At 43.5% G+C, this 26,251-nt stretch overlaps 1 protein-coding gene across 4 annotated transcripts; it reads right to left on the reverse strand.

Moving 5' to 3' along the window:
• Window positions 1-793: 793 nt before the first annotated feature.
• Window positions 794-12,548, reverse strand: LOC134099343 (spartin-like). Of its 4 annotated transcripts, none has more exons than XM_062552164.1 (8): window positions 12,199-12,546; window positions 10,899-11,680; window positions 7,769-8,086; window positions 5,254-5,374; window positions 4,531-4,725; window positions 3,784-3,942; window positions 3,538-3,628; window positions 794-2,459 (listed from the first exon to the last, which is right to left on the reverse strand). In XM_062552164.1, exons 2-8 carry the CDS (start codon window positions 11,673-11,675, stop codon window positions 2,204-2,206), a joined length of 1,917 nt encoding a protein of 638 aa, XP_062408148.1. In that variant the 5' UTR covers window positions 11,676-11,680; window positions 12,199-12,546; the 3' UTR covers window positions 794-2,203. The 4 variants fall into 4 exon arrangements, with proteins under 4 accessions (XP_062408148.1, XP_062408149.1, XP_062408150.1 ...); XM_062552165.1 differs by having other exon boundaries at window positions 10,899-11,677; window positions 12,199-12,545; XM_062552166.1 differs by having other exon boundaries at window positions 7,889-8,086; window positions 12,199-12,545.
• Window positions 12,549-26,251: the final 13,703 nt, after the last annotated feature.

Here is a 26,251-nt window from a genome sequence, read left to right on the forward strand (position 1 = left end):
ATCTCAGCTGCTGAAGCTTCTAACTTCTTCAGAGTTGTCATAGGTGCCTTGGTGGCCTCCCCCAGTTTGCAGGTATGGCCTGCTCTTTGGACATTTGCCATATTCCTTACATTCTGATAGACTCCAGGGGATGTTCAGTTTTGGGATGTTTTTTGAATCCATCCCCGCACTCTTTTCAGCATTCCCTCACTTTAAGACATTATTACTTTGTAGACATTTGTTTTCATTTTGACCATGAGGGGATTTTGTCAATTGCAAAGTATCAAGATCAAGATATATATATTTTTTATATATACATTTTAATTCTGTTAACTGGTCCATCCTCTGATTGGTTCCCAGGTCTGACATCACTTTCAACATGACAGATTAGTGAGACGTTTGGTCACATGAGATATTTGGGACACATCATGACCACTAGGTGGTGCACACACTCTTCAATGGCAGCTTGAGGATCATGAGTTACATTTCAGCCACTCTCTTCATTCTCTCTTGCACCAACACATTTCACTGCACTCTGGTGATAATATCTGCAATGTTAAGGTCCCTGCAAGGATTGCACTGTTTTGTGTATATAATGTCTGCATTGTACACAAATTACTGAGGTCATTAGAGTGATATAGTGAACTATAACAGCCCCCCCTTAAAAATACTCATTCTCTTCTTCCACAGTGGCAGCCCTAAATAGGAGGGAAGCAAGTATGTTTTCAAATGTCAAGTATTCTTCAGCAGTAATAAAGAGAAAAAAAAGTATTCTTATAAAAACAAACAAAACAAGATCAATCAATTGTTCCTTCAAACAGGTGTTTATTATGCCTTCACGTTAAAGACACTTTTAATTTAGCAACACATTTCTGTGGATGAGCACAACATAGAGTGGACATACAACATTGCAGTTAGAGAATAACCATTTTAGCACACACATCAGCAAATATGTCTGAAATAGGACAACACGTCAACTGAATTAACACACTTTTTTTCTTCACAGGTTAAAAAGCCAGGTTAAAATGTTAGAAATGTTAGAAATGTTTTAAAATGGTCCAACTGTGCATTTATGTTCATCAGGCAGCTATATTTAATGTACTCAAGTTTAACAGTGAAACTTAAAACACGTTGACATGGACAGTTAGTGAGGTGAGATGTTAGTGCTCATATTAATATCAGTCAGTTAACTGTAACTCAACCTAAAATGTGTTAAGGCTCTAGAGAATGTGGTAACCATTTTGTCCCTGACAGGTTTGAGATCCAAGGCCATTGTACTCGAGTGTCAGTGGCAACTCTGTGGGCCAAACAACACAGCAAGACTGCTGGGTTACCCAGGTAACTTAGTAGCCGGTATCTCAAAGCTAGTCACTTGTGAATCAAAAGATGCTTGATGCAGTGGATAAGGGTCATTCACACCAGTACCGATAACTAAAGTGTAGCTAGACCTATAGCTATATGAGCATCCACACTGATCAACAACAAGAAAAGTCTCTCCTTGTGTTGATGCATCTGATGTCTAAAATTGGATGGATTCTTTTTAATCATCATGTTCAAAATCACTCTGAAAGTGATTCCAGACAATATTGTTCTTCAAGTTGTTAAAGTGAATGTGTTTTACGTCATGATTAATTTTAGCTATTACTGTCATTATACTTAGCGTTATCGTTCTTGGTGTGAATAGTCCTTTACTAGTAGAGTCACCTAGATAAACGAGTAATCTCATTGTGTAATACACCCGTCTGGTGAGAAAGGGTAGCCTTTCAACATACAGTATCTTCAAAACGTCACTTTGTCTATCATCTCAATTGATACAAAAAAACAGTGTAGACTAGAAAAAAACAAAACAAAACAAAACAAAAAATCTAAATCCTACAGGTCCTCTCTTCCTCATTAAAAGGGCTAAAGTGCTCCAGGATGCGACATCGCACAGCTGGCATTGCAATTCTAAAAATGCATATCAGCAAACTAGAATTGGGCAAGTAGAAAATAGATAATAGTCATATAAATAAATATTGTCTTTAATATATAATCTTTGTGAAATATGAATATAGAACACAGCTTTTTATAATTACTATACTGATAAGTATATGTATGTATTGTGTATATATATTTAAATAGAGATATATTATATTATTATATTTTCAAAAGAACAATTTAAGGCTCTATGGAGTAATAGCACTGAAATAAGGAGGAGGGGTTTGTGGTCAGTGGTGGGTGGTATTCATGACTTTTTGGGGTCCTTTTGGGGACTCTTTTGGGGACTTTTTTGGGGACTTTTTTGGGGTTTGGCCACTGATTTCTCTTTGCCAGGGCTCTCCTGGATCTTGTAGTCCTCCAGCAGGGCGGCAGCAGTCTGCTTGCCCGTCCTCTTCACCACAGCCTTGATGCCCAGGTTGTCGATGTTGAAGGCGGTCATGCCCATGTTCATGGCCGAGTTGACGGCATGGTCGGTGGCCTGTCCGGCCTCTGGCCCGTACCTTCGTTGCATGTCAAAGTGCAAAAAGGCAAAAGTGAAGAAAAGTGGAGGAGGGGAGGTGATTGTCAGAGTGAAGGGAGGACAGGAGGAAGTGGAGATAGAGTGAAGGCCATGAGGGGTGAAAGAGTGAAAGAAAGAAAGAAAGAAAGAAAGAAAGAAAGAGTGAAGGCCATGGTGGATGAAAGAGAAATGAAGAACAGAAAGAAAAAGAGAGAGAGAAAGAGAGAGAGAGAGAGAGAGAGAGAGATGGAGTGTGGATTAGAGCATGCAAAGCCATCAAGCCCATGTCTGTGCGGATGCCTGGGTGATATTGACATTGAATAAACCTTCTGATTAAACAATAGAGGAAGAAAAAACATTCCTTCATTAAGCAAACAAAAGTCCTATACATTTTAGGCATCCCAAATTACAGGAGAGGCAAATTACTCGATTAAAAAAAACACCAAATACCCAATCATGTATTTTTCCTTATTGGATTGGACTTCTACAGCATGTTGTAATTAAAAACAACAACTACAAACCCCAGAACCAAATTACCCTGCCAGACTATTAAACATGTCACATTCCACTACTGCCTACTGGCACCCTCTGTGTTTGACCGACTTGAGGGGGGGAAAAGTCAGACACCCCCACATCCATTAGTTTGCAGTGATTAACAGAGCGGAGAGCACAGCCAGGCTAGACAGCAACCGCGGTAGCGCATCGGTCAACTAGCGCATCGGTCAACAGCACGCCAGTGACTCACTGCATTAGCCAAATATCCAATTAGAGAGCAGTGCAGATAAGCCTGAGCCATGCCTGTTGCAATGACGGGTTGATCTGGCATCAAGCAGGTTTTTAATTGATTTAAGGTGAGGGGGGGAGTAGGGACTACTTCTTAACTGGAGGGTCTAGGGCCGCATCTAGACCCCTGTATCTGTAAGTGAATGGGAAAACAACATTGTGAGCACGGATTTTGTTCGCGTTCATTAGGATACATGAGCACTCCAAGCAAGCCAGTGGGGGAACATGTCTCTGAATGTAACAGATCAACAACAACTTTTAACAGGGGGAAAAAAAATGTTTTTAGAAGCACTCACTTGTGTTTGACTGTGCTGACAGTCTCTGATGCAACGTTCTGAGCAATGTCTTTTGCTGCCACTTCCAAGCCCGTCCAAACGGTAGCAAAACCTGTGCATTAAATGACAAACAGACACACATGCACACACACACACACACACACACACACACACACACACACACACACACACACACATTAGGCACATTTTGAGCAGTGGCTCAGATGATTCAGCCATATCTTCTACCAGTAGGTGGTGCTGTTGTACCTTGCACTCCACTGGCAGCCACCACCATGGCCCCGTCGATGTTGGAGCGGCCATTCTTGTCCTTCCTCATGGACTCCGGGATCAGCTTGCTTCCGTGCTTCTTCACGTGTGGTGCCAGCTCTCGCCCTACGTGGCCTGCCACTGTGCACACCCCGTCAACTGTCAACACAAACAAACAAACAAACAAACAAACATCAGGCACTTCACAAACACAGCACTCAGTGTGTGTCTGCTACAGTAGTGCTGTGAGGAGAGGCTGGGCACATCCTTTAGCTGTTAGCGATGGCTTGTGTCAACAACAGCTTACGCAGACAGCTAGGTTTCAGCTCAGTAGCGCATGAGTTACACCGACTACTGTAAATGTCCTCAAGCAACCTCACACACACGACCCCATTTTCCATCATGTTTGGACACTCCTTGCCAATTACCAGCAGCTTTAGAAATGTGTTGACAATAAACGCTGGATTTCCTCTTGACGCATCTTGTATATTTTCTCTGTCAGTCACTGACACGCTATTGCCAAAGTGAGCTGGACAGATTTATCACCGGCACACACAAAAAGACACACAGAATCACCCCATCATTTTTTCCTGAAAATAATTATAGCTTTTATAAAATACACAAGGGGGATGGGGGGTGGGGGTGGAGGGGGGTGTACTATGACTCCTCAAAGAGCCGTCAGTCTGGAGCCGCGGCGGCGTGCTTCCAAACCCGGCTTGCCAGTTTCCACGCTCAGCATGGGCTTACCCAGAAACTGGCTGACTTTGACGGCTCCGCCGGTGGCCTGCTTGGCCACTTGCAGGCTCTTGGTGACGCCGGGGCTGACGTGGGTGGGCTTGTCCTCTGGGGTGATGTTGTCCCGCAGCTTCGACGCCCCCTTCTGGATGGCCTTGCCCGTGTACTCGGCCCCCTTCACCAGCCCCCAGCTCAGCCACGACGCCCCTGTAGTACGGGGCAGCACACACACAAACGCATTCAATCCCATTCAGCTGAATGACTCTACATAAAGCATAATAGAATATAAAATATCGTCATATAAATTATCTATAAAAACATATGTGATGGGATCTGGGAAAACCCTTCACAGTTAAAGATTCTGATACCATTCTAGCCCTAGGGTGGTATCCAGGATGTGGCTAGAATGGTATCATTTCGCTTGAAAGGATTGAAACGGAGCAATAATCAATGATTCTTGCTTTCACAATGTGATGGGTCTTCCCGGATCCCATCACATATATAGTAAACATCTCATATGCACAACACGAACAACATAATGTGTTGAGTATACAGTATGTACAGTATAATGCCTCAGGAGATACAATGAACTGATTCAAACCAAATCAACAATACTATTTGTGCCTGCTACGGAATCATCTAGACAAACACGCAGAGAGCTTGAGAGTCCGTGCCTACTGCAATAGAGGCCCATAGAAATGTGTAGAGGTCACAGTGGCTTTCTCAGTCTCTCACCTGTGAGGATACCCTGGGCCACCTTCTCGCTCCACTCAGGCAGTGTCTTATCATCTCCATCAGGGGGTGCTAGAGGCACCTTCTCGCCCAGGTTGATGGTGGCCGCCTCTTCCCCGGGGTCCTGCAAGAGCACACACACACACACACACACACACACACACACACACACACACACACACACACACACACACACACACACACACACACACACACACACACACACACACACACACACACACACACACACACACACACACACACACACACACACACACACACACACACACACACACACACACACACACACACACACACACACACACACACACACACACACACACACACACACACACACACACACACACACACGTCAGAGAGCATGGCAACGGGCACAACAGTTCCAACACAGCCGCTACCCTGCGCTCTCATAGGGGAGCGGGTAGAGCACAGCAGAATATTGCGCTTACTTCATCGGAGCAGCAGCAGAAGCAGCAGGGCTGGCGGGGTGATGGCAACGGGTTGGGAGCTGGCGTTACTCTACTGCACATTACTTTTCCACCTGCAGACACTAGCTAGAGCTGTCCTCGCTGGCAGTGCCCACAGTGATGTGTGATGAGTGGTTGTGAGTGATGGGGTGTGTGTGTGTGTGTGTGTGTGTGTGTTGTAGTGTGCGTGTGTATGTGTGTGTGTGTTGTAGTGTGCGTGTGTATGTGTGTGTGTGTGTGTGTGTGTGTGATGTAGTGTGTGTGTGTGTGTGTGTGTGTGTGTGATGTAGTGTGTGTGTGTGTGTGTGTGTGTGTGTGTGTGTTGTAGTGTGTGTGTGTGTGTGTGTGTGTGTGTGTGTGTGTGTGATGTAGTGTGTGTGTGTGTGTGTGTGTGTCACTGCTCCTGCCCTGTCATCTCTTCCACTCATCACTGTCTAGTTGTTTTTGCCGCCGTGCTCCTTGCACTGCCCGGCGGGTCACAAGGAGAGGCACAAAGGCTGCGTGTTGTGCCCACAAACAATGGCGTCGACTGTTCTGTTGTTCTTCCAGGAAGAACAAGAGGCCTTGGCGGCCATTCCCTTCCCTAAAACCCCAGATGCCTACGAGATCTAGAGCCGCCAGCCTGAGACGCTTGGGCATTCAGAGGCAGTATGCTTTACAGTACGTGAAGGCTGTTCCATATTAGTGTCTGTGCTTTCAAATGCCATCATGCATTCAGCGGTTGCCTATGTGGATTCCCTGGGGATAATACTTTTTTATTAAAATGCCCCGGAAAAATGACAGACATATGAAATGCACCTGAACACCTGCCTATGAGATCTGTCTGAGCTTGTTCAGAAGCAGCGCTCTCCTTCGCCGACTCCCTCTCCCCTCCTCTCTCTCTGTCTCCATCGGTCTCCCATTCTTTCATCATCTCCCTCCTTTCATTAACGCAGGCTGACTTGCAGAGTGAGGTGGCGGCCTGGCGAGCCAAGGGCATTAGAGCTCAGTAATGCCCTTATCCCCTGCTGGTCCCAAATCCACTGGAGTGCTCAAGTGAAGGCCACGGAGCTCAGCAACAAGTAGCTCTCTCCACACACTCTTTTTTTGTCTGTTTTCTTTCTTCTCACCTTTTCTCTTTTTCCTCTCTCTCTCTGTCAGTTTCTCTTTCTATGTGCATGGTCAGCATAGCTCTCGAACCATCCAAGTCTAGAGGTGTTTCATAACTATTTTATGTGCATCAGTAGCAAGCTTTGGTTAGTTAGGGAACGCTGGGAATACCGCATGAAATTCCAAGTGGTCTGGGATGAAAGGGCACTGGAGAGCAGCCGAGGAGTTAGTCATCTCCATCAGCGATGCTCACCTCATGGGCCAGCCTCAATGACCTCTACCCTGACCTTTACCGTATCAAGAAAGTGGTTCCCCCAAAAACACTACTAGGCGATTCATGTACTGAATCATACACACAGTTATTCAAACATGGTGTGCAAGTGTGTGTGTGTAAAGCCTTACTCTCCACTGCAACACATTAAATAAATAATTTGGTCTAGAAAAGAAAGCAACAAACAACCATCTGATTTGACAACACTTGACTAAGAACTTAATAATATCCACTGTTGCATAAGGTATCAGAGACTAAGGAAAAGGTCATTCAGTTTAACCACACCCGGCCATGACCCAACACTTGGAATTTCAGCGGTGTTCCCCAGTGTTTCCATTAGTACCTGTTTAAACACATCTCTCAACCTCTCAAACACCCCTGTGATCTGTAAAGGACACAGCAGCAAAAAGCGTTCATTTTCACACCACATCAAATCGACTGGAATCAAAGCGAATTAGACACACAGACGGGACGATCAGACAGAGGCGGGGAGTGGAGTGCTCGTCAAAAAAGCAGGAAAAAAAAAAGGGAGGATCGGGCCACCCAGTGATCGGAGTTAAGAGCCGCCGTGAACATGCAGGGGTTGAGTTGATTGCAGAGGGTGCGCCGTCGGTGCAGGACGTGACAAACGTTTTTTTTTTCGGCGCATTTTACCGTGCTGATACCGCACCTGTTTGCGTGGGAGGGGGGGGGCAGGGGCGATGGTGGTGGAGGTGGTGGTGGTGCCCGTGGCGTCGGAGGGTGACCCTCGGGCTGCGCCGGCTGGCGAGGGGGCACTGGTGTCGCTCACCTGCACTCGGAGGTCAGTCATCTGCGACAGCAGGTCGCAGAAGGCCTCGCGCTGAGCCAGGGGCAGCTCCGTCGAGAGCACCACCCCGACGTAGGAGCCCGGCAGCTGCGCCATCAGGTCCGGGAACATGAAGACGCCGGTGTTGCAGAGCAGGACGGGCGAGTCGGTGGACATCAGCGGGTAAAGCCAGTCACACACCTGCAGACAGTCACAACAAGGGAAACCCAATAAGAAACACACAACTGATGTTTAGGTAGTTTACAGCTTTGTATAACATTTCTGTATTTAATTCCTTCGCATTTTTGAGTAAGTCTTGTTTTGTATAAGACTGATTCTTTCAAGGAAACTAATCTTGTTTGACGCAATCCTTATTTCAGTATAAATAAGGATTGCGGATTATACTGCAATTCAGTTTACGAAACAGAGATCATTCTAATGGCAAAAAAGGTACGGAAACGACTGGAAAAACTAGACAAACGAGGGCACATCTCAAATATCCCAAATATCTGCCTCCACTCTGATTAAATACTTTGCATTTGAAGCATGCAGCCAGCATGACCACAGAACCATGAGAAAATATGCCACCTAAGCACCTGGCTGCCTGTAGACGTGAAAGAGAGTTTAGAGTTCAGTTGAGTCAACACAACAGCATCAACTACTTGAACTTTGTATACAGCAGATCAGTTCAAGAAATAGTTCAACATCCTTCAAAGATCTCACTTGAAGGCAATGAGAGGGTAAAGAGTAATATTGTGTTTGCTGTGTGAAGCCATGATGAGTACCTCAAGACTAACACATGTAATACTCTTTTAATCTAAATGTCAACAGATAAGAGAGCACCGTTTATTATGATGACATTGCAGGCCAAATATTTGCACTGCTGCAGAAAATGAAAGGGCTTTCTATTCTCCATCAACAATGACTTGTGGAGACAGGGGGCTTGTGTCAGTGTGTGTGTGTGTGTGTGTGTGTGTGTGTGTGTGTGTGTGTGTGTGTGTGTGTGTGTGTGTGTGTGTGTGTGTGTGTGTGTGTGTGTGTGTGTGTGTGTGTGTGTTGGCTAAAAATATAAAAGAGTTAGACACGGTGGGTACTACAGGTGCATTAAAGTGGAAATGAAACATAACTGTGTGTGTGTGTGTGTGTGTGTGTGCGCGTGTGTGTGCGCGTGTGTGTGTGTGCATGTGTGTGTGATAAAGAAAGAGAGACACTGTGTGAGTGTGTCCATGCAGGCTCATCTAAGTGACAGAGCTGTCTGAATCACAGCTGCTGGACCGAATCTGCGTCGAGTCCATTTTCTTCTCGTGGCTCCCGACTGTCGGCTGACAGCAGGATTAAAGGCTACTGGCAGATCGACAGCACGATAGTGGCATGGAAGGAGTTGTGTCACTCACCTATCCATCCATCCAGCCACCCACCCATCCTTCTACCCATCTATCTACCACCCACCCAGCCAGTCAGCCTGTGGCAGCTGGAGTATCTGTCTGGCTCTCAGCTGGGAGCCAGGAGCCACTGCAGCCCGCAGGCCTGAGAAAGCCATCAGGGCAGACAGCTGATGGAGCATCAGGAAACCGTCCCGAAGCTAAGCTAGCAAACAGCCGCAGCTGCGGCGCCGGGCCACGTGGAAAATCCCAGTCATAAATAATACATCCACTTCGCTCTACCACTCAGCCTTTGAGACCAAAGCAAACACAAGCAAATCATCTTCCCTCCGTTATGGCTCTTCAAAAGAAGTGGGACAGCTTTTATTGGGGCTTTTCACAAACTGGCTCCAAGGAGGGGAAAGGGACAATGTGAAAAAATGTTGCACAGTGTTGTGCAAAGGGACAGAGAGCAATTGGCCAGGCTGTCTAGTGGGGCACTCGGAGGAGCAAGCCTGTGTCATTTTTGCCTGGGCTCCTCTGACACACTGGTGAAAGGTTACAGCGCTCCAGTTACCTAACCGCTTTCTGTTGGCTACATGAGACGGATACTAGCCTATCAGCTGTGAGACTTTACAAAGCACAAACACACACTCACTCATAAACACCCGTCCAAGGCATATTTCTAGAGCACACTTATTTAACCTCTGCTCCGGCACTGGTTCAGCCTATTGTCAGTACCACGTGAGTGCAGCCGTCCAAAGTGTAATTGTCGGGTGCAAGAGCGTGTCTCTGTGGCAGTGGGGCAGTGCACGTGTGCGCTTTCTGAGACAGGACGGCGGAAGTGCGCATCGTAATTCTTATCAGCAAGAGTAGAGATTGAGTTGCCTTGTGATGTGGTGGTTTCCCGTCCCCGTGTACAGTAGCCTGGAGGCACACAGCCCTGGGTCAAGAAGCCAGGGGTTTCCCTCCCTCCCTCCCTTTCCCTCTCTCTCTCTCTCTCTGGCATGGCATGACATCACATCCCAGCAGTGCTAATGGATTTTGAGCTGCGAATGAGTAAGCACTCACATGATCCCGCTCTCAAGGGACAAAGATAGGCCTGATTAGTGATGAAGGGAGAGGGGGGAGGGTTGTATGGGGAGGGCCATGGCTGAACAGGTTGACACTGAACCACGTAAGTAGGTTATAGGCTGACGGCTGGGAAAAGCCCAGGGAACGTTGGTTTACATCAGCTGACAGGTTGGCAGGCAAACAGTTGGAATCACATGCTGCGCTGTAGTTATCAGATGTTGCATCATGAATAGTTCTAGATTTTTCTTAACCTACCATCTCCTTACACCAAACAACTTTGACAAGATTTGAGAACGAGTAGACAACTAGTGCCCCCCATTCAAACCTCACTCAAAAGACTACAATCTTTCAAGAATCTTTCCCAAAACGTATCAAAGTTGTTGGGTGTAAGGTGGCCCTTAGCTGATTGACTGCATTGACTTATTTGTTCAGTGGTCCCTCTTACTGTTTACTGGTACTGGTAAATAATCCACAAGCACGTTTTAATACATTTTACAGAAGGAATAAACGCATGGCTCTAATATGCAGTCCCTCATTTCTCTGTGATGTCCCGCCTCGGCTTGTCAGGTGTGTCTTACCTGCAGAAAGGCTGGGGGTCGGAGGGGCATCGTCTCGGAACTCTCGCTGGTGAACTTGACGATGCGCAGGTAGCCCGGGTACGACGGCGCGCTAACGTGCCCCTCTGGGGTCACGAAGAAGATCTGCACCCCGTGAGGCAAGAAGAAGAGCTCCTGGCCATCCTCGCCCAGGCTCTGGGGCGACGGGGGCGCGTTGGGCGCGTGGCTGTAGAACTCGTCCCCCACCAGCGACCTCTCGCCAGCGTCCGTGCCGTAAGAGATGGACATGTGGCCGTCCGCGGCCTGGGGGGAGTACGCCGGGGGGAGCTCGGACGCCGGGGCCGCCGTCGGGGACCCCGGCAGAGGAGCTCCGGCCGGCTTGCCATTGGTGCACGCTACCTGAGGGGGAAGCGGCCGTGCAGGCTTCTCTTTGGGCAGTTTGGGGTAGAGGCCCTGAGAGGGCGGCCCGTCCACGGCGGTGACGTCGTCCGCGGGCTCTCCCGTCGTCTCCAGGACAGCCAGGCGCGTGGTGATGTTGTTCAGGGTCTCCTGCATCTTCTCCTGCATCTGTCGGGCCGAGTCCCAGGAGCTGCCCTCGCACTCCAGGCCCTTCGAGGGCACGCTGATGGCCCGGAGGAGGTGCTGCCGGCCCCGGCGGTAGAGGTCCAGAGCATGTGCTCGATGTCCGGCTTCGTCCTCAGACAGACCCTCGTTGATACACTCGAAGGCGCGCTCGTAGCCATCCTGGATGACCTGCAGCCGGGCTTTATCAAACGCTTCCTGTTTTGCTTGCTCCATGCCTGCTAGGGTCAGATGACACATCAGTTATTACTACTGACTTACATTGTCATTTTCAATGGTCTAGTAGGGGGGTTTAATTACTGTTATCAACAAGCACTTGTTTTGTGCATTAGACTGATACTTCTTTTTTTTTATTTAGAGAAGGTAATCAAATGAAGAAGATAGAGACAAACGAAGTACCACACTACAGATAGACTCGAGGTAAATACGTCTAGGAAGTTGATGTTATTTGCCCAGTCGTTCATCCTTACTTAGGGAACCTTCATAGCTTCCAAAACAATGGATTGTCAAACAAACTAGATTATAAGGACGCAATGTCTGGGTGTAGAGGAAGTCCCTCAGCCTTATACGTTATAGCTAACATACGACTACCACAAATAAACACGACTCATCAATTTAGTGTGCCACATAATCTGACTCACACCCAGCAAATGCCAATTGAAAGTACATTAGAAGGAACAAGTCACACACACAAAACCTCTCCGAGAGAAAGCAACAGCTAGTAGTAACGTTAACTTACCTGTGTTAGCTGGTAAGTAATCAGAACAGCGTGTGTTGAAATGACTAGCAAACTGAAAGCAGAGCTAGCTAATTACAACTACTACAGTTAGCTACCTAGCTAGACAGCCAAGTTGTATCAGAAAGTAACTTGTTTGGGTCTAATTCAAGCCCATACGAGGGCTAACAGTTAATCAATTCACTGTCGCTATCAAGAGCCAATGTTCAATTCACTGGCCAGCGATATGCCTGTGACAGTGTCCCCTCATTCGTTTTAAGAAGGCGACCGAGTCACCGATTAGACTGATTGGTGACCAGTGTGGTCCACATATAGGATCGCATGACTCATACACGCCAGGAGAAGCACTTGTTTTGAAAGCCATCGTGAGTTGGTTACGTAAACTACAATGGGGCAACATTGTCCTCATCGATTCGTTGACCATTGTTCCGTGAGTGAAAATCAGCGAATCACGTAAAAGGTACAATGTCCCAAGACAAGGACCTTCAGTGTCAAAATAAAAGTATTAGTTACAGTAAAACCCATACTTTCACTTCATTAAGCAGATGTTTCCCATTGTGTATTATGTGTTTAAATAGGCTACACATTTTGAGTAGGCTATATTGTGTATTGACAACAAATATTAAATGTAGACAGTCTTTGTGCATCATGGACGGTGTTGGGAACTAAAGGTCTTACAATGTTGTGTTGGCTGCGTTTGGCTCCCTCGTCCGGTTGTATAGATAACTACAGACAAAACTGTCAAAATAGCAAAATAATATGCAAAATAATAAATAATCAACATGTAAATACTTCAAGAAATGCCCGCGGGAAAAGTGTTAATTTCAGCATTTGACTAGACTGCACAAGCTACAGTGAAATCCTCCTCTGATCAGAGCAAAGTGTAGCCTGTTATCTGGAGACTGATGCAATGACTAGGCCTATCATGTGTCTGCAATGTTTGACCAGCCAATAGATTGAAAGCTAGTAATAACACTTTAACAGTAGGCCTATCGTTGAAAATAGTTCAAACACACATTGTCTTTATTCAACATGTTCAGATGTGCCAAAGGACACCTTGAACAAAAGACCTTATTAGATAGATAGATAGATACTTTATTGATCCCCAAGGGGAAATATTTGTAGGAGCCTACATGAATGGCCAAACTGGCCATATATGATCACTGAAGTCTGTATTTCATGGAAATAAAGCAGTAATAGAAATAAAGCCATACAAGTAGGCCTAATAAAATAGACAAGCCTGCTTCTCTATCTAAATATTTCACATCCACATATAATTAATATAGCCTATATTTAGGCAGAGGACGGGCTTCGACATACAGATTTTAGCCTATTAATGATCAGTAAAGATCTGCACCACAGCACCCAAATCCCCCCACATCCCAGAATAGCACATACTGTATAATACATCTGAATTATAGGCTAATGTAGGCTACCCAGCACTGTCTAGCACAAGCGAATCAATATTTCTCACAAGAAAGGCTATTCCTAAAATTATGCCATTTTTTGCATGAACACAGTGAAAAACGCTCACTTTGGGCAGTTTGACATAGAGCATAGGCCTTTGCGCAAATCCTCCATTCGAGAACATCTGTGGCCAGAAAGACAGCAATACTATGACATTCTTTTGCTAAAAGGCATAAACCAGACCTTCCATATAACCTCACACTGATTGGATCAAGCTGAGCGATGACCGTGAAAGCTAATCTTAATTGTGATCATCCTTTGGGACCAGATGCGCCTTCTGAGATTTTCAACCTGTCCTATTCTTTCTTTATTTTTCTGTGACTTTGAAGTCAACATTTTCTCTAAAGGTGTAAATCATCTACTGACAGTTTGATATTACTTGTTATGGGCTATAAATTCTTCTGTCAAAATGAATGATTCAATCTTAAAGGAATTCTTACAGTGATTCTCTACATTTTTTACCATGCTATAAATTATCCATGCTTATGAGTGCTTCAGAGTCAGTCATCTTTTAGTAAAAAATGCTTTGAGTTCCACATGGTAGCTTTAAAAGCCTGTGTTATTTTTTTATTTGATGTTTAAATAAAATAGTTTTAGTTGTAGGCCTAAGTAAGTTATGGCCCAATGATAGTTTTTATTATTATTATTTTTATTTTATTGTGCACGGCACATTTTATTAATACCCTTAGAAGATGTTTAAATTTGGTTATAGTCCAAAAACATGTTGTTTGCGCTGCATTTAGCTTGTGTGAGCAGATGTGGTTGTGTTCAGATGAAAGTATCAAAAACACTCTTCAACTCTGTGCAATCTGAACAAGTAAACGCCAAAAATGCGAAGCAAATAATTTCTTGTGACAATCTGTGCAAGAAAAAAATACTCTGTCTGTCCACATGTATTATGTCAGCATGAAATAAAGTAATCCATTGATATTATTGCCTTTTGAACCGTGACTTAAATCAAGGTATTTGAGATCAATTATCAGAAGAATTATCCAAACATTTCCACAAGATGCAAAGTCTGTGATTTGAGATATTGGTTTTAATTCTGCTGGAGAAGCCACGTTCAATGGCCTTGCTCAATCAGAAGCTGAGAGCTTCCCTGGTGAAAATGCCTCTGCTCTGCACTTGCCATGGAATGTGCTCTGCTAGTGTGTGCACCTGGAAGCAGAGAGTCCAACGCTGACTAAAAGTTTTGGCCAGCAAAGAAGAACAAAAGCTCACACGGCCTCCAGACTGAACATTCAAAAGCAGATACTATACCGTATAGTGAGTGACTGGGCGTGCGCTGGAAGAGTACCATAATGTTTGTATTCTATCAGGCGGTATTGGTCAGGTGAGCTTGGTCAGGTATGGGATGTCAGTATGGTTTGGCAACCTCACTGTGCAACTGAATAACAAGCTCAGCCGTCTGATTCACACTGCCATATTGGTGATGGGTAGGAGGGAGTACCAGTCCCTTCAAACTTTATATGATCAGTCTGTTCTGTGGCAAGCTCAGAGGATATTAACTGACCCATCAAATATCCTATACTGTACACAGAGCATAAACCACAAAGTATGAACTTTGCCCGCAGGTAGACGATATAGAGGCCCACACTGTAAACTGAACCACTTTAAAACTGCTTTAAAAAGTCATTTTTAAAGCCTATACCTCCATCAAACTTTGAAATGAGTCTGCCTGAGGCTGTAGTCACAGTGGTGCCATGGTGTTTATGTTTATGTTTATGTTTATGGGAGGTGTGTTTGTGTGTGTGTGTGTGTGTGTGTGTGTGTGTGTGTGTGGGTGGGTGGGTGTGTGTGTTTGGGGGGGGGGGGGGGGGGTGCGGGGGCTAGTCTGTTATGTATTATTTATGCTGTGTTTTCTGTCTGAGTTTTTGATTGTTGGCATTGTGCAGCGCATGAGTCCAAGGCAAATTTCCCTTTCGGACAAAGTATATACAGTATCATATCATATTATATCATATCATATCATATCATATCATATCATATCATATCATATCATATCATATCATATCATATCATATCATATCATATCATAATACCTCCACCTGTTGGTCCTATTACAAATATTCTGTTGACAAAAAACTACTGACAATTCAACAAACAGCGAGAGTGTCTTTGGTAACTCCCTAGATGGGGTGTCCCAGAGACTCAGAGTTGCCTGTGACAGCAGCTGCATGTTGTTCACTGGGATAACAGGTTTCTTATAACATAAATCATCAAACATATAAACATCAAACCACACAAAAAGAATACAAAACAGCAAATATTCACTAACAATTCTGAGGCCAGAAAACACCACCAGACCAAATGCAGCAAAACTGAAAGCATGGAGAAACCTTTTCTACTGTTCTGTTTTTTGGCAAGTTCCCCAGTAATTGGTGCTCAGTTTATGATTTCCATCTATTTGAATACTTTCCCGTATTTGGAGAGCCTGCCCCAAACTAGGCACTTCAGCTGGTTCTAATCAGTCTGTATATATATGGATAAGTTCTGCTGCTGTTGCTGCTGCTGCTACGATTAACCCAAAGGTCAGACTTCCCTTTCAGCAAAAGCTAAAAGCCATGCAATTATTTTAAGACTGATCCTGTTCCACTTAGATTTGAACTAATATGGAGACCATACAGTGCATTATTCACATTTTAACTGGTGTGTCAGATCATATCGGACTGCATGGTGCGATATACTGTAATTAGATATGAGTGCTATGCAAATCAGAACCTGCAAAGAATAAGTTTGCCTGGCGAAGAAGCATATAGAAGCCAGTTCAAAACAGCAAAACCAATAGGATTCATGATGAATGCAATATGCAATCCTTGTTTTGTGTGATTTGTTCATTTATTGTAAAAATTGCCTTCTTGTGTTTGCTATCTGTACTGACAATGCCAGAAGCTGTGATGAACGTTCTGATTGAAAACGTTCCTGTTTTGGTGTCCTTCATAAATATTTTTTGTGGGGAACATGAGCTAATCACTTGGACAACATCCAGTCATCATATCATTTTGCTTTGACCATTACTTCAGAATACCAGTGAAACCAATATTGAGGTTTCTCCTGAATTTCCATGTTGCTTATGTTGCTTTTCCAACTTATACGAGGAAATACTGGGTTGTGAGAGCGAGAAAAAAACATAATGTTTTGAGTCAAGACGTTCTCATCTTGCTTGTGAATATTTCTTCCGGCATGATGTGGTCCTCAGTGAATGCAGTGATGCACACGCCATTGCACCTGTATTACACCCCTGAGGTCTGAGGAGATTTATCAGTTCACTGAAGAATCTATAAATAAATAGTGGTGCATTTTACAGTGTAAAGTGCACATTTTCTAAAGAATGCATTTAGACGACATCAGGTGTCTCCACCCTTCTGTTGTGTTCGGGGCCAAATTTGACCGATTCAAATTTTTTTGGTCTCAAAATGGTCAGGCACATACCTATTGATCAGATGGACTGCATCTGCGCTTCTGTACATTCACACACACACACACACACACACACACACACACACACACACACACACCCTCACTCTCTCTTTGCTAATGCCAGCCCCACTGCAACCTTTCTCTAATAATATCTTCTCCTTTCTGACTTGCATGAGCTCAGATCAATGAGGCCTGCAAGCTATAAATCAAATGGAAGTTCAAAACAAGTCATATCCAATAGAACTTAAGTTGATACAAAGTCTATCACAGCATTATATGATAACATATGTGTTACTATGGATTCATAAAAGTTATAATGCAGAAGACATTTTTGACTGGGACACAAAATTATTGAACATAAAACAAACACAACAGGAGGGTTAAATGAGAAGGGCATTTAGTGTACAATTAATGTTGGATTTACATAATTATTAATTTAGAGAAAAATGAATAAACATCTTTGTCATGTTCCCACTCATCCTGAGAGGCATAATGACCATGAAGGTGACAGGATGGTGATAAAACCAGAAACACTTCATTCAAAGTGAAAACATTTTGGGGTTGGGTTGGGTTATCTCCCAATCTTTAATGGTGATCATCACCATTAAACCACCCGAGAGTATTACTGTTTCTCTGTTATGTGTTCTTCTTCCATTTAGTTTATATTTTGTTCCTGTCTCCCTGAGTATATCGTTGTTACTATGACTTTGGAGATAAGGGGCATATTATGATTTCAGTTTGTCGTTGTTCTGCATGGGTGCAGAGACCCTTAATCAGTAGCCAGCATATGTTCCTGTTTAGTCAGGGCAGCTTGTGGATCTTTATGCTAAGTCATGCTGTGTCTCCCTTGATGCACATTATTGCAAATTAGACCATACTATTATAATATCTATGAATAAAACTTTGCTCCTGATTTTTTTTATACCATTTCTTGAATAGGTCTTCATTCATATGTGGTATCGGAATTACCATCACACCAGATACACTTCACACAAAGCAAAACAAAAAATCTTTAACTGACATTACTGTCATCCTGCCTTTCATAGGTCATATGACCTTTCAGAGGTCAATGGGTTGAGGGGACAAGGGTGGAGGATGGTGACTTTGCAGTGGGGAGATTTGAGATGGCTTAAGTCCTCTTTGGAATGGGAGTCCTTTGACCTGTGTCCGACATCTAAATGACAGGGGATCAGGACAGAGATGCATACAATTTCACACATCAAGGTGGCAAATCGAGTTCCTCCAAGGATGAGGAAATGCAGACCATATGGGAGTTGGCCTTGATTGGCAGGAAGTGACCCCCAAATGGCCTTTAACACCTTGACCAGGATCCATCAGTGCAGACCCTTCAAGTTTCAGCTCCTATGGGGGGTAATGGTATAGTGATACAGTACATCACATACCACATCGCATAATCGGTTACTGAGACATGATGCAAAGATGATCAGCTCACACCATGGGAACTGGATCAGCTAGTTTTCCATCTTGTTGAACGTGACTGATCCTCGTCATCTTTAACTGCTTGTGTTATTTCCACAGTGTTAAACTCCGCAGCAGCCCAGTCTGTGGGTGATCTTCTGAGTGCAACCACAAGCATAGCCAGACCATCTCATTGACTTCTACTGAGACCAAAGGGTTCCTCGCGATTGGTCATGGAGACTTTAATGGCCATTCCTACTTCATTTTCCCACATGTTAAACATTCCCACCTGCTCGCTAATTTCTCTCCTCGTCACATTTTGAACTGAATCAATAAAGTGAACTCCCATGGCAACTTTCTCCATGGCAGCAGGGCTTGTGTTTGTAACGCGGCGTGGGAGAGTAGACCGTCTTGCCTTGTAAAGTTATCTCTGTGGTTGTAACGGATTGGTTAAGTGATGTGGCCCGTTTGATTCGACTTCCAGGAAACTGACATGGAGCAGTGAGACGGGACTGCATTGGTATGAGTGCGAAGCCTCACGTCACCTCATTAAGGAACTGTCATCTCTCGTGGGCTGAAATGAACTCACGGAGGAGAGCAGACCAAATCCTGAACAACTTAAATTGGACCCATATGATTTGAAGGATACATACAGTATTTCATAGCCTCATGATAATAGTTGATTTCCAGTTACTGTTTATGGTTAGATAAATTATGTATTAATGTGTGTTCTTCTATCCCAACTGGCAAGGAAAGTGCCCACAATATGAATCTTTTTGGATTCATTTCTGAGGAACACATTCAAAAGAAGCGTTCTCATCCTGTCTGGCCCATGAACAAATGCAACTTTTCAAAAGGAGTATGTCATATGTGTGCTAGGTCCACTCATAAATTAAGCTGATAACACTTTACTTGGAAAGTCCATCATGAGATTGAAAAGATTTGTGGTTATCCAGAACACAAAGGGGAATTTGGACCTTCATTTCACCAATGCACTTGTTTACCTATAGAGGGCAGTGTTTGGACAGACATATTTCTGTTAACAGAAAACACATAAAGAAACATCACATAAACATGTGAGAGGTAACACAAAATGTGGTTAAGTTATGAATACTGTTCAGCTTAATTCAACATAAAAGAGTTCTGAGATTGCTGAAAAGTGTGAGGATGTTTCTTCCCTTGTGTGACCAGGTCAAGTGTGAGATCTTGTTTTCAGTTAATAGTTCTTAATAACAGCTGTGTTGCATTTGTTTTTGGGTATGTTGAGCATTTCCCCAGCAGATATTATTGCACTGTTTTGCACATGTGCCTTAGTGTGTTTACAGATGTGTTGTGTTTATACCACTCCAAACAGTGACAGGAATAGGCCACTCTTAAAACAAATGTGTTGAAAACATCAAATTTGCGTTGTTTTTAACACATCTGTGTGTCCTGATAGGGACAACAAATATGTTATACGATATGAGTGTATGACTGCTTACATCGTGAATGAATTGTCTCAACTTTTAAATGTTATTTTACTTATTTTAAATGTATCCATTTAAATATGCCATTTTGTTATGAATGTATAATTGAACCAAACAAGGCCAGACAATTTTACAGCATAGCCTGCCACATTATATCATATGGAAATATCAGTGTTCAGATGCGGCATACTTAACTTCATATCATTTTTGCTACATATATGTAGTATTACATTTGGACTTTTAATTCAGTATTGCTTATGTGTGCTAATTAACATTGTGCAAAGTAGCAGCAGAAACGTGTGAGAATGCAGTGATACTTTCTCTCATGCCAAAGAGTCTGTTCTGTGTGTGTGTCAGCATCATTTCAGGAAGTACAAAAGGGTCCCTTAGGACAAGTGGGGAGAAAAAAAATCTGAACAGAAATCTGTGTTGTGAAGTCAATTTTCCCCTTGGCCTGGGAAGATTTTTAGAACATTGTGATAATATTTGTTGACGATCAATAGTCTGGCAGAGGGAATTCACCTGCTATCACTGCTCCTTCTATCAGACTTAGAAAAAAAAACAAAAAAAATCATCCTCCATAACTTTCATCCGTATTCAGCCAGATTCCTTCAAAGCATACAAGTAGATGTCTTGTAGAGGCACTTTAAGGACTAGGTTATTCTCTCCACCATCACTTAAGGATACGGGTGCTCTAGGCAATGACTCACAGTTCTCTTGGCATTTCCTTGCTTATCATGTTATGAAGTGTTGTTAGAAGCCCATGATTCGACCTGGACTCCAAAAATAAGGGGTGACGAACACATACAAATGTCAGATGGGGCCGTTAGTCATCCTCCCCCAGAAAGGTTTATTACACAAACATTCAATCATGGCAGGGTTTTACAACGATTTATGTATGGCCACAGGCCAAGTGGCAAATTGGGAAAAAAGGGGAATTAACAATGCAACAGTGATATCCACATGGCTGGTATGTGAGTATGCGCAATCTTTCCAATCAGTCTAGACCTCATATGGCTTCCGCGATCTCCGAGGGCTTCTGTAAAAAACTTGGTTTCCTTTAACAAGAACATAACTTTGCCAGATGGACAGCGTTCAATTGGAAACCTAAAACACTTACACAGATAGAATCAAAATAGCTCCAGGGTTGAATATGTAATGGCGGGAGTCTCCTGGTCAGTTGCCAGTGTTACTGTACTGCTACAATTGAGCTTGGTGTATACTGCAGTGTGTTTCTGCATGCTGATTCCCTCATTGTTTATTTGATGCACTGCTTTTGGAACAGGGTCTACGAGTGCCCATTTTAAAATAGTGGCTGAGAAGTTTATCCAAGTCCTAGGTTAGAACTTTAATGTTGTGCTGCTGGACACTGCCTGGTATTCCTTTAACCATAGCAATTATAAAATAACAAACGTGAGCAATCTGCCATTACGTCTTGCTTTTTTCCAATCCAAGGACTCTTCCCAGAGAAATAAACTCCTGCTCTCCAGTTACAGATGCAGTGGCTGGAGAAGGCGGCCATTAATGTGATTTGTGTTGTGGCCGTCTATGCCCTTGCGAGTTGCACTACAGCATACCTGGCAAAGACCCTGGTGTCCTGCTACTCTAAATTAGCTTCATCCAAACGGTTGAAAACCTCAGAGGAGTCAACAGTCCCAGAGCAAGTTCCATATTACATCCATTTTCCACATTGATTCAGGAAACTATAAAAGGTTACCAGGATTTTCTTTCTACGGTACACATTGATTTAGGCTCGACCTAAAGGAATACAGATTCAACCTCAAGTGTAGATTTCTGTCTCAAGAAAAGGGAGGGAGAGAGCAATATATCGCATCATCAACATTGTATTGACTGTAGCCTAAACCGTCTCAGACTGAAACGAGGTCCCTATTTTTTTTCTCTCCTTGTTCCTTGGCTGAACCGAACTCTGTCACACAAAGGCAGAATCCACGAATGCCAGCAACTTCGGGCAAGCGTCTCTCTTCGCTTCTGCCAGTTTAATGCAGGTGGCAAACCTGCTGGCACAAGAACTGAATTCAGCTACCCTGCCCAAGACACTGATGTTTGAAGCTTTCAAACATCAGACAGCCAGATGCCACAAAATCACTGGTAGGCTACAGTAGCCCAGGCATGCCCTGCCTTACCTTTGGTAATACATCCTTTGTTCAATTATCAGTCATCGGTTTGAATCACACAGAGGTTTGGTCAAATCTACAGCCACGGGACCCTATAGGCCTACTACTCTGGTGTACAGGCAAGTGTTTTGGAAAGGCTTCAATCTATTGCTTTTGTTGCCATGATGATGCATTGCGTTTGATCAAACTTAAAAGCAGCCTCAAAGTTAGACGCCTACAAACAAATGAATCAACGATGAGGACACGGAATGCAGATGTGTTGGATTGTAAAATGCAACAATGGATTGTAGCATAATTGTCTTGTGTTTGCCAATAATTTACAAGCATCAAAGCACACAAAATTCTATTCTGTAAGCCTATAGCACCAAAATGCATTGCAGCACGCTAAACTCACAGATGAAGGTGATTATCACTGGTGCATCTGACATTACTGAATTGCTGGAGACAAAGTTGATGTTTCACAACTTCACGGAGAGATGTGAATAAAGCATTCAAACACTTTTGATAAAATGTTTTAAAACAGTGACAGCTTTAGTGTGGTGCAGTCTTCTGTGGTGATGCTAAACAGATATCACGACAGATACGACAGTTTCCCAGACCTTCAGTGAGGTCCCTGAGACCACCTTTGAAGTGAATCCAAGCAATATGCATGTGGATGCTGGAGGTATTTCTACAGGGCAGACATGTAATTCCACTTTAATGCTAAAAGGTTGTCTAATTAAGATGAGTAAAGCTGTGCCCTTATTCAACCCTAGCCACCCATGAAATACCCACCACAGAGGTATATAAAACTTGGTTGGTGTATAGTTTAAGTGGGAGAACACAGAACCCACTGACTGGACAGGTGTGGCCCTGATCTGGCACAGATCTTCTCCGGAGTCACCTCACGTTGCCAGGGTGCAGTCTTTTGGAACAGGGGCATGAGCACATGTGCATTAGAAGCAGTAGGCAATCTGTGGTTAGGAATTACTGTCATAAACACGGCTAGGGATGTGACTGGAGGCTACTTAAATTAAATAAATAAATGAATCACACAAATCCCGAGACATACCTGGACAAGTCAATGCCAACCATGAATAAATAAATAAATAATTAAAATACTTTAAAACATTTATCTGACATTTAGGCTGTTGACATTTAAGAACAACCAAAAGACAAGGTGATATGCCCTCCAAGTTCAGATGAGGCGAAGCTCTGCACTGTATGCAAAATAAGGGTTCAGATGTGCCCAGGCTGGCAAATTTATCATGGCACCCAGCATTCAGGAATGGACGCGCTGAATCCTTTACTGTTTGTACTGGCACCTAATACCTATGCTATGCCTACCTCTGGGCCAGCAGCAACATGTTTCTTTTTTGACACAATATGTGATGGTGTCAGACTATAATGCTTGTCAAATACAAACACAAACAACAGAATAATGTCAGTGGAAATCCAGTTTAAAATATGAATAACTTTCTCTGCTGCTTATGTTGACACGAATGTTTTTTTGTTGTTGATAGAATCCCGAAACAGACAGAGGATACACTGAAGTGAGGGTGAGTGTCTTTGTAAGACTCCTTCTACAGTATCCATGTCAGTGGTGTTTATCTAGCACATAAACACTTGATGAGAGGTTCGTGTTTACAGGGAGGAGAGAGAGAGTGAGAGAGAGAGAGAGAGAGAGAGAGAGAGAGAGAGACAGAGACAGAGAGAGAGACAGAGAGGTCTGGGCTCTTATTAAATTAGCTGAGGGCCGTGCGGATGAATGGTACAGAGGGGCCATGTAGGGTAAAGGAGTCTGGCCGTCATCCCCAGGGACCACTTTCTAAAAGGACATCTCAGTTCTCTGGGAATAATCGGACTCGTCACTGGAGGTTGTCCTTCTGATGCAAGTTAGAAGGAATTCTTAAAAGTCACAGACACTTTTGTCTCAAAATATAGCTTCCTTGTTCTGGAGATTCGGCTGAGAGGATGAACGTTTTTGTACCTATAACTGCACTGAGTAAAACCTTACCAGGCCTACCTTTTCAAACTTACAAAATCAACCTGGTGCATAATGTGACAGGCTTGGATGTTTTTTTTTTTTTAGTCTTGCACAACTTCTATTCTTCTTTAAATGACTAATAATTAAAGGTTGCAGTAAGACATGTTTTAACATAGCTGTGCTCGCCGTAGTTTTTGTAGTCCTTTCTGTGCTCATTTGGTCTCTTCCTCTTCTAGCTTGCTAACTTGGCATCCGAGGAACTGAAAAGCTCGCAAATCGGTGCAATTACAACTCCCTTCCTCGAGGGCACTCATCAAAAAGGTGGGGGAGAGATAGAAAAAAATGAGACATACCACCCTAATGCAGCAGTTTTACTGTGCCTCTCAACATAACGACTCAAGAGTAATAAAAATCTCACCTGGGTGGATATAGTGGTCACAGAAACCACCACAGGAGAAATCTTACTCAAGTAATCTGAGAACAGAAATTTATGACACAAATGATGACTACATTTCTTAAATGCACCTATTAAATGATACATAATGTAAGCATTATTCTCTGACCCAATGGAACAAACTGTGAATGTATTATACATACCAAATAATCCCCTTTGTTTGATACTTCTGGCATTAGTTCAACTGTAATAATTCAGAAACTATTTAATGCACATACCGCATGGGTCAATAAACACTGGAGGTCAATGAGGAGAGAAGTCTAAGTTGTGTCAGACGTCTTGTACATGTGGAAGCAGGAAAGAGGCCAATGTAAACCAGGGCCCTGTGCCAGTGCCAACCAGCCTGCAGTCTCTCGTATAGCATGGCCCCCTCGCAGCTTCACATATAACGCAAGCTCCAGAGAGCCCGAAACGCGGAACCCCGAGGAGAAAAGCCGCGCAGTTTGATGTAACATGCCAGCACACATGGGCCAAATACCTCCGGCTCCCTCGGGCGTCACTTTGTCAGCCGGAGCTATTTACGACTCAGGGAACGCGCCGGTGTCGGAGGCATCCGAGCCGATTTATCTGTCTGCACTAACAGCGTGAGAAGACGCTTGTCACTGGCAGTGAGTGTCACTGACGCAAGAGTCAGCTGGTCTCCCAGGTGTGAAGGCGTGGAGGAGCCAGTGGAGCCAGATATCCAAAACACTGACGTCCACATGAAGTGTGCATTTCTATGAAGCAATACGCAATCCCATGAAAAACTGTCTTAAAAGTCTGCCATCTTCTAATCGCGTAATGACTTATTCTGAGGATTATCTATTCCCAAGGTGAGGCTGGCGCTAGGAAGCTTGCAGAGACTTTGTTGGAATTGTTCTGTGGCAGATGGCTTTCAATGACAGCTGGGCTCACAGATGTGGATTCATAGTTCCATTTGAAAAAAAATGAGATACATGGTGTCTATTAAGACCATGAAAAGCAAAACAAGTCATCCGTATTATCATTTCAAAATACAGAGAATTGCAATGTGTTTCATATCCCTAGTAAAAAAATGATTAATTATGACTAATACATTATTGGTTTCAAAAGATAAACATTGTTGGGAAACATCATCTGAGATTAATCTGTCACAGCAAGTCAAAGCAAGAAGCATCATTGACGGCATAGGAGTTGAGACCTAGGAGTTGAGGCTCTTGTTTTCAAAGCAAAACAAATGGTAATCATTGACAGAATAGGAGTTGTGTCATACACTCCCAAAAGGGATGTGTTGAAAAGAATCTGTATTTAGTGAAGGACAACATATGTCTGATTATGTTTTGTGTTAAACCCATGTGACACAGTTACTGTGTTGATATTATAACACATAATTGTTGCTAAAGTAGGAGTTGAAACTCTTGAGTGCTGTTTTTAAAGCAAAACAAGTGACAGGAGTCGAGGCTCAGTCCTCAAGGGTTGTTTTTAAAACAAAAGAATTAAAATCTGAAGATCACAAAAGGCATTTTCTTGGACCAAAGTGTAGTCAATTCTTTAATTCATCGATATCTTCATCATTCTCCTTCATTAATCAATAACATAAACTGTAGCCTCCCTTAGAGTGTCATGCAGTAATAACCAGTCCCTCCAGGACATTGCCATCTTCCATTTTCATGAATTCACACAAATTCAAGGATTTTTCACAATTGATAAAAGAGGATTAAATGTCAGTAATACATAACAGAATTCTAAATCAAGGCCATAATTGGAAAAT

This window comes from Sardina pilchardus, chromosome 13, assembly GCF_963854185.1.
Source record: "Sardina pilchardus chromosome 13, fSarPil1.1, whole genome shotgun sequence".
Taxonomy (NCBI): Eukaryota; Metazoa; Chordata; class Actinopteri; order Clupeiformes; family Clupeidae; genus Sardina; species Sardina pilchardus.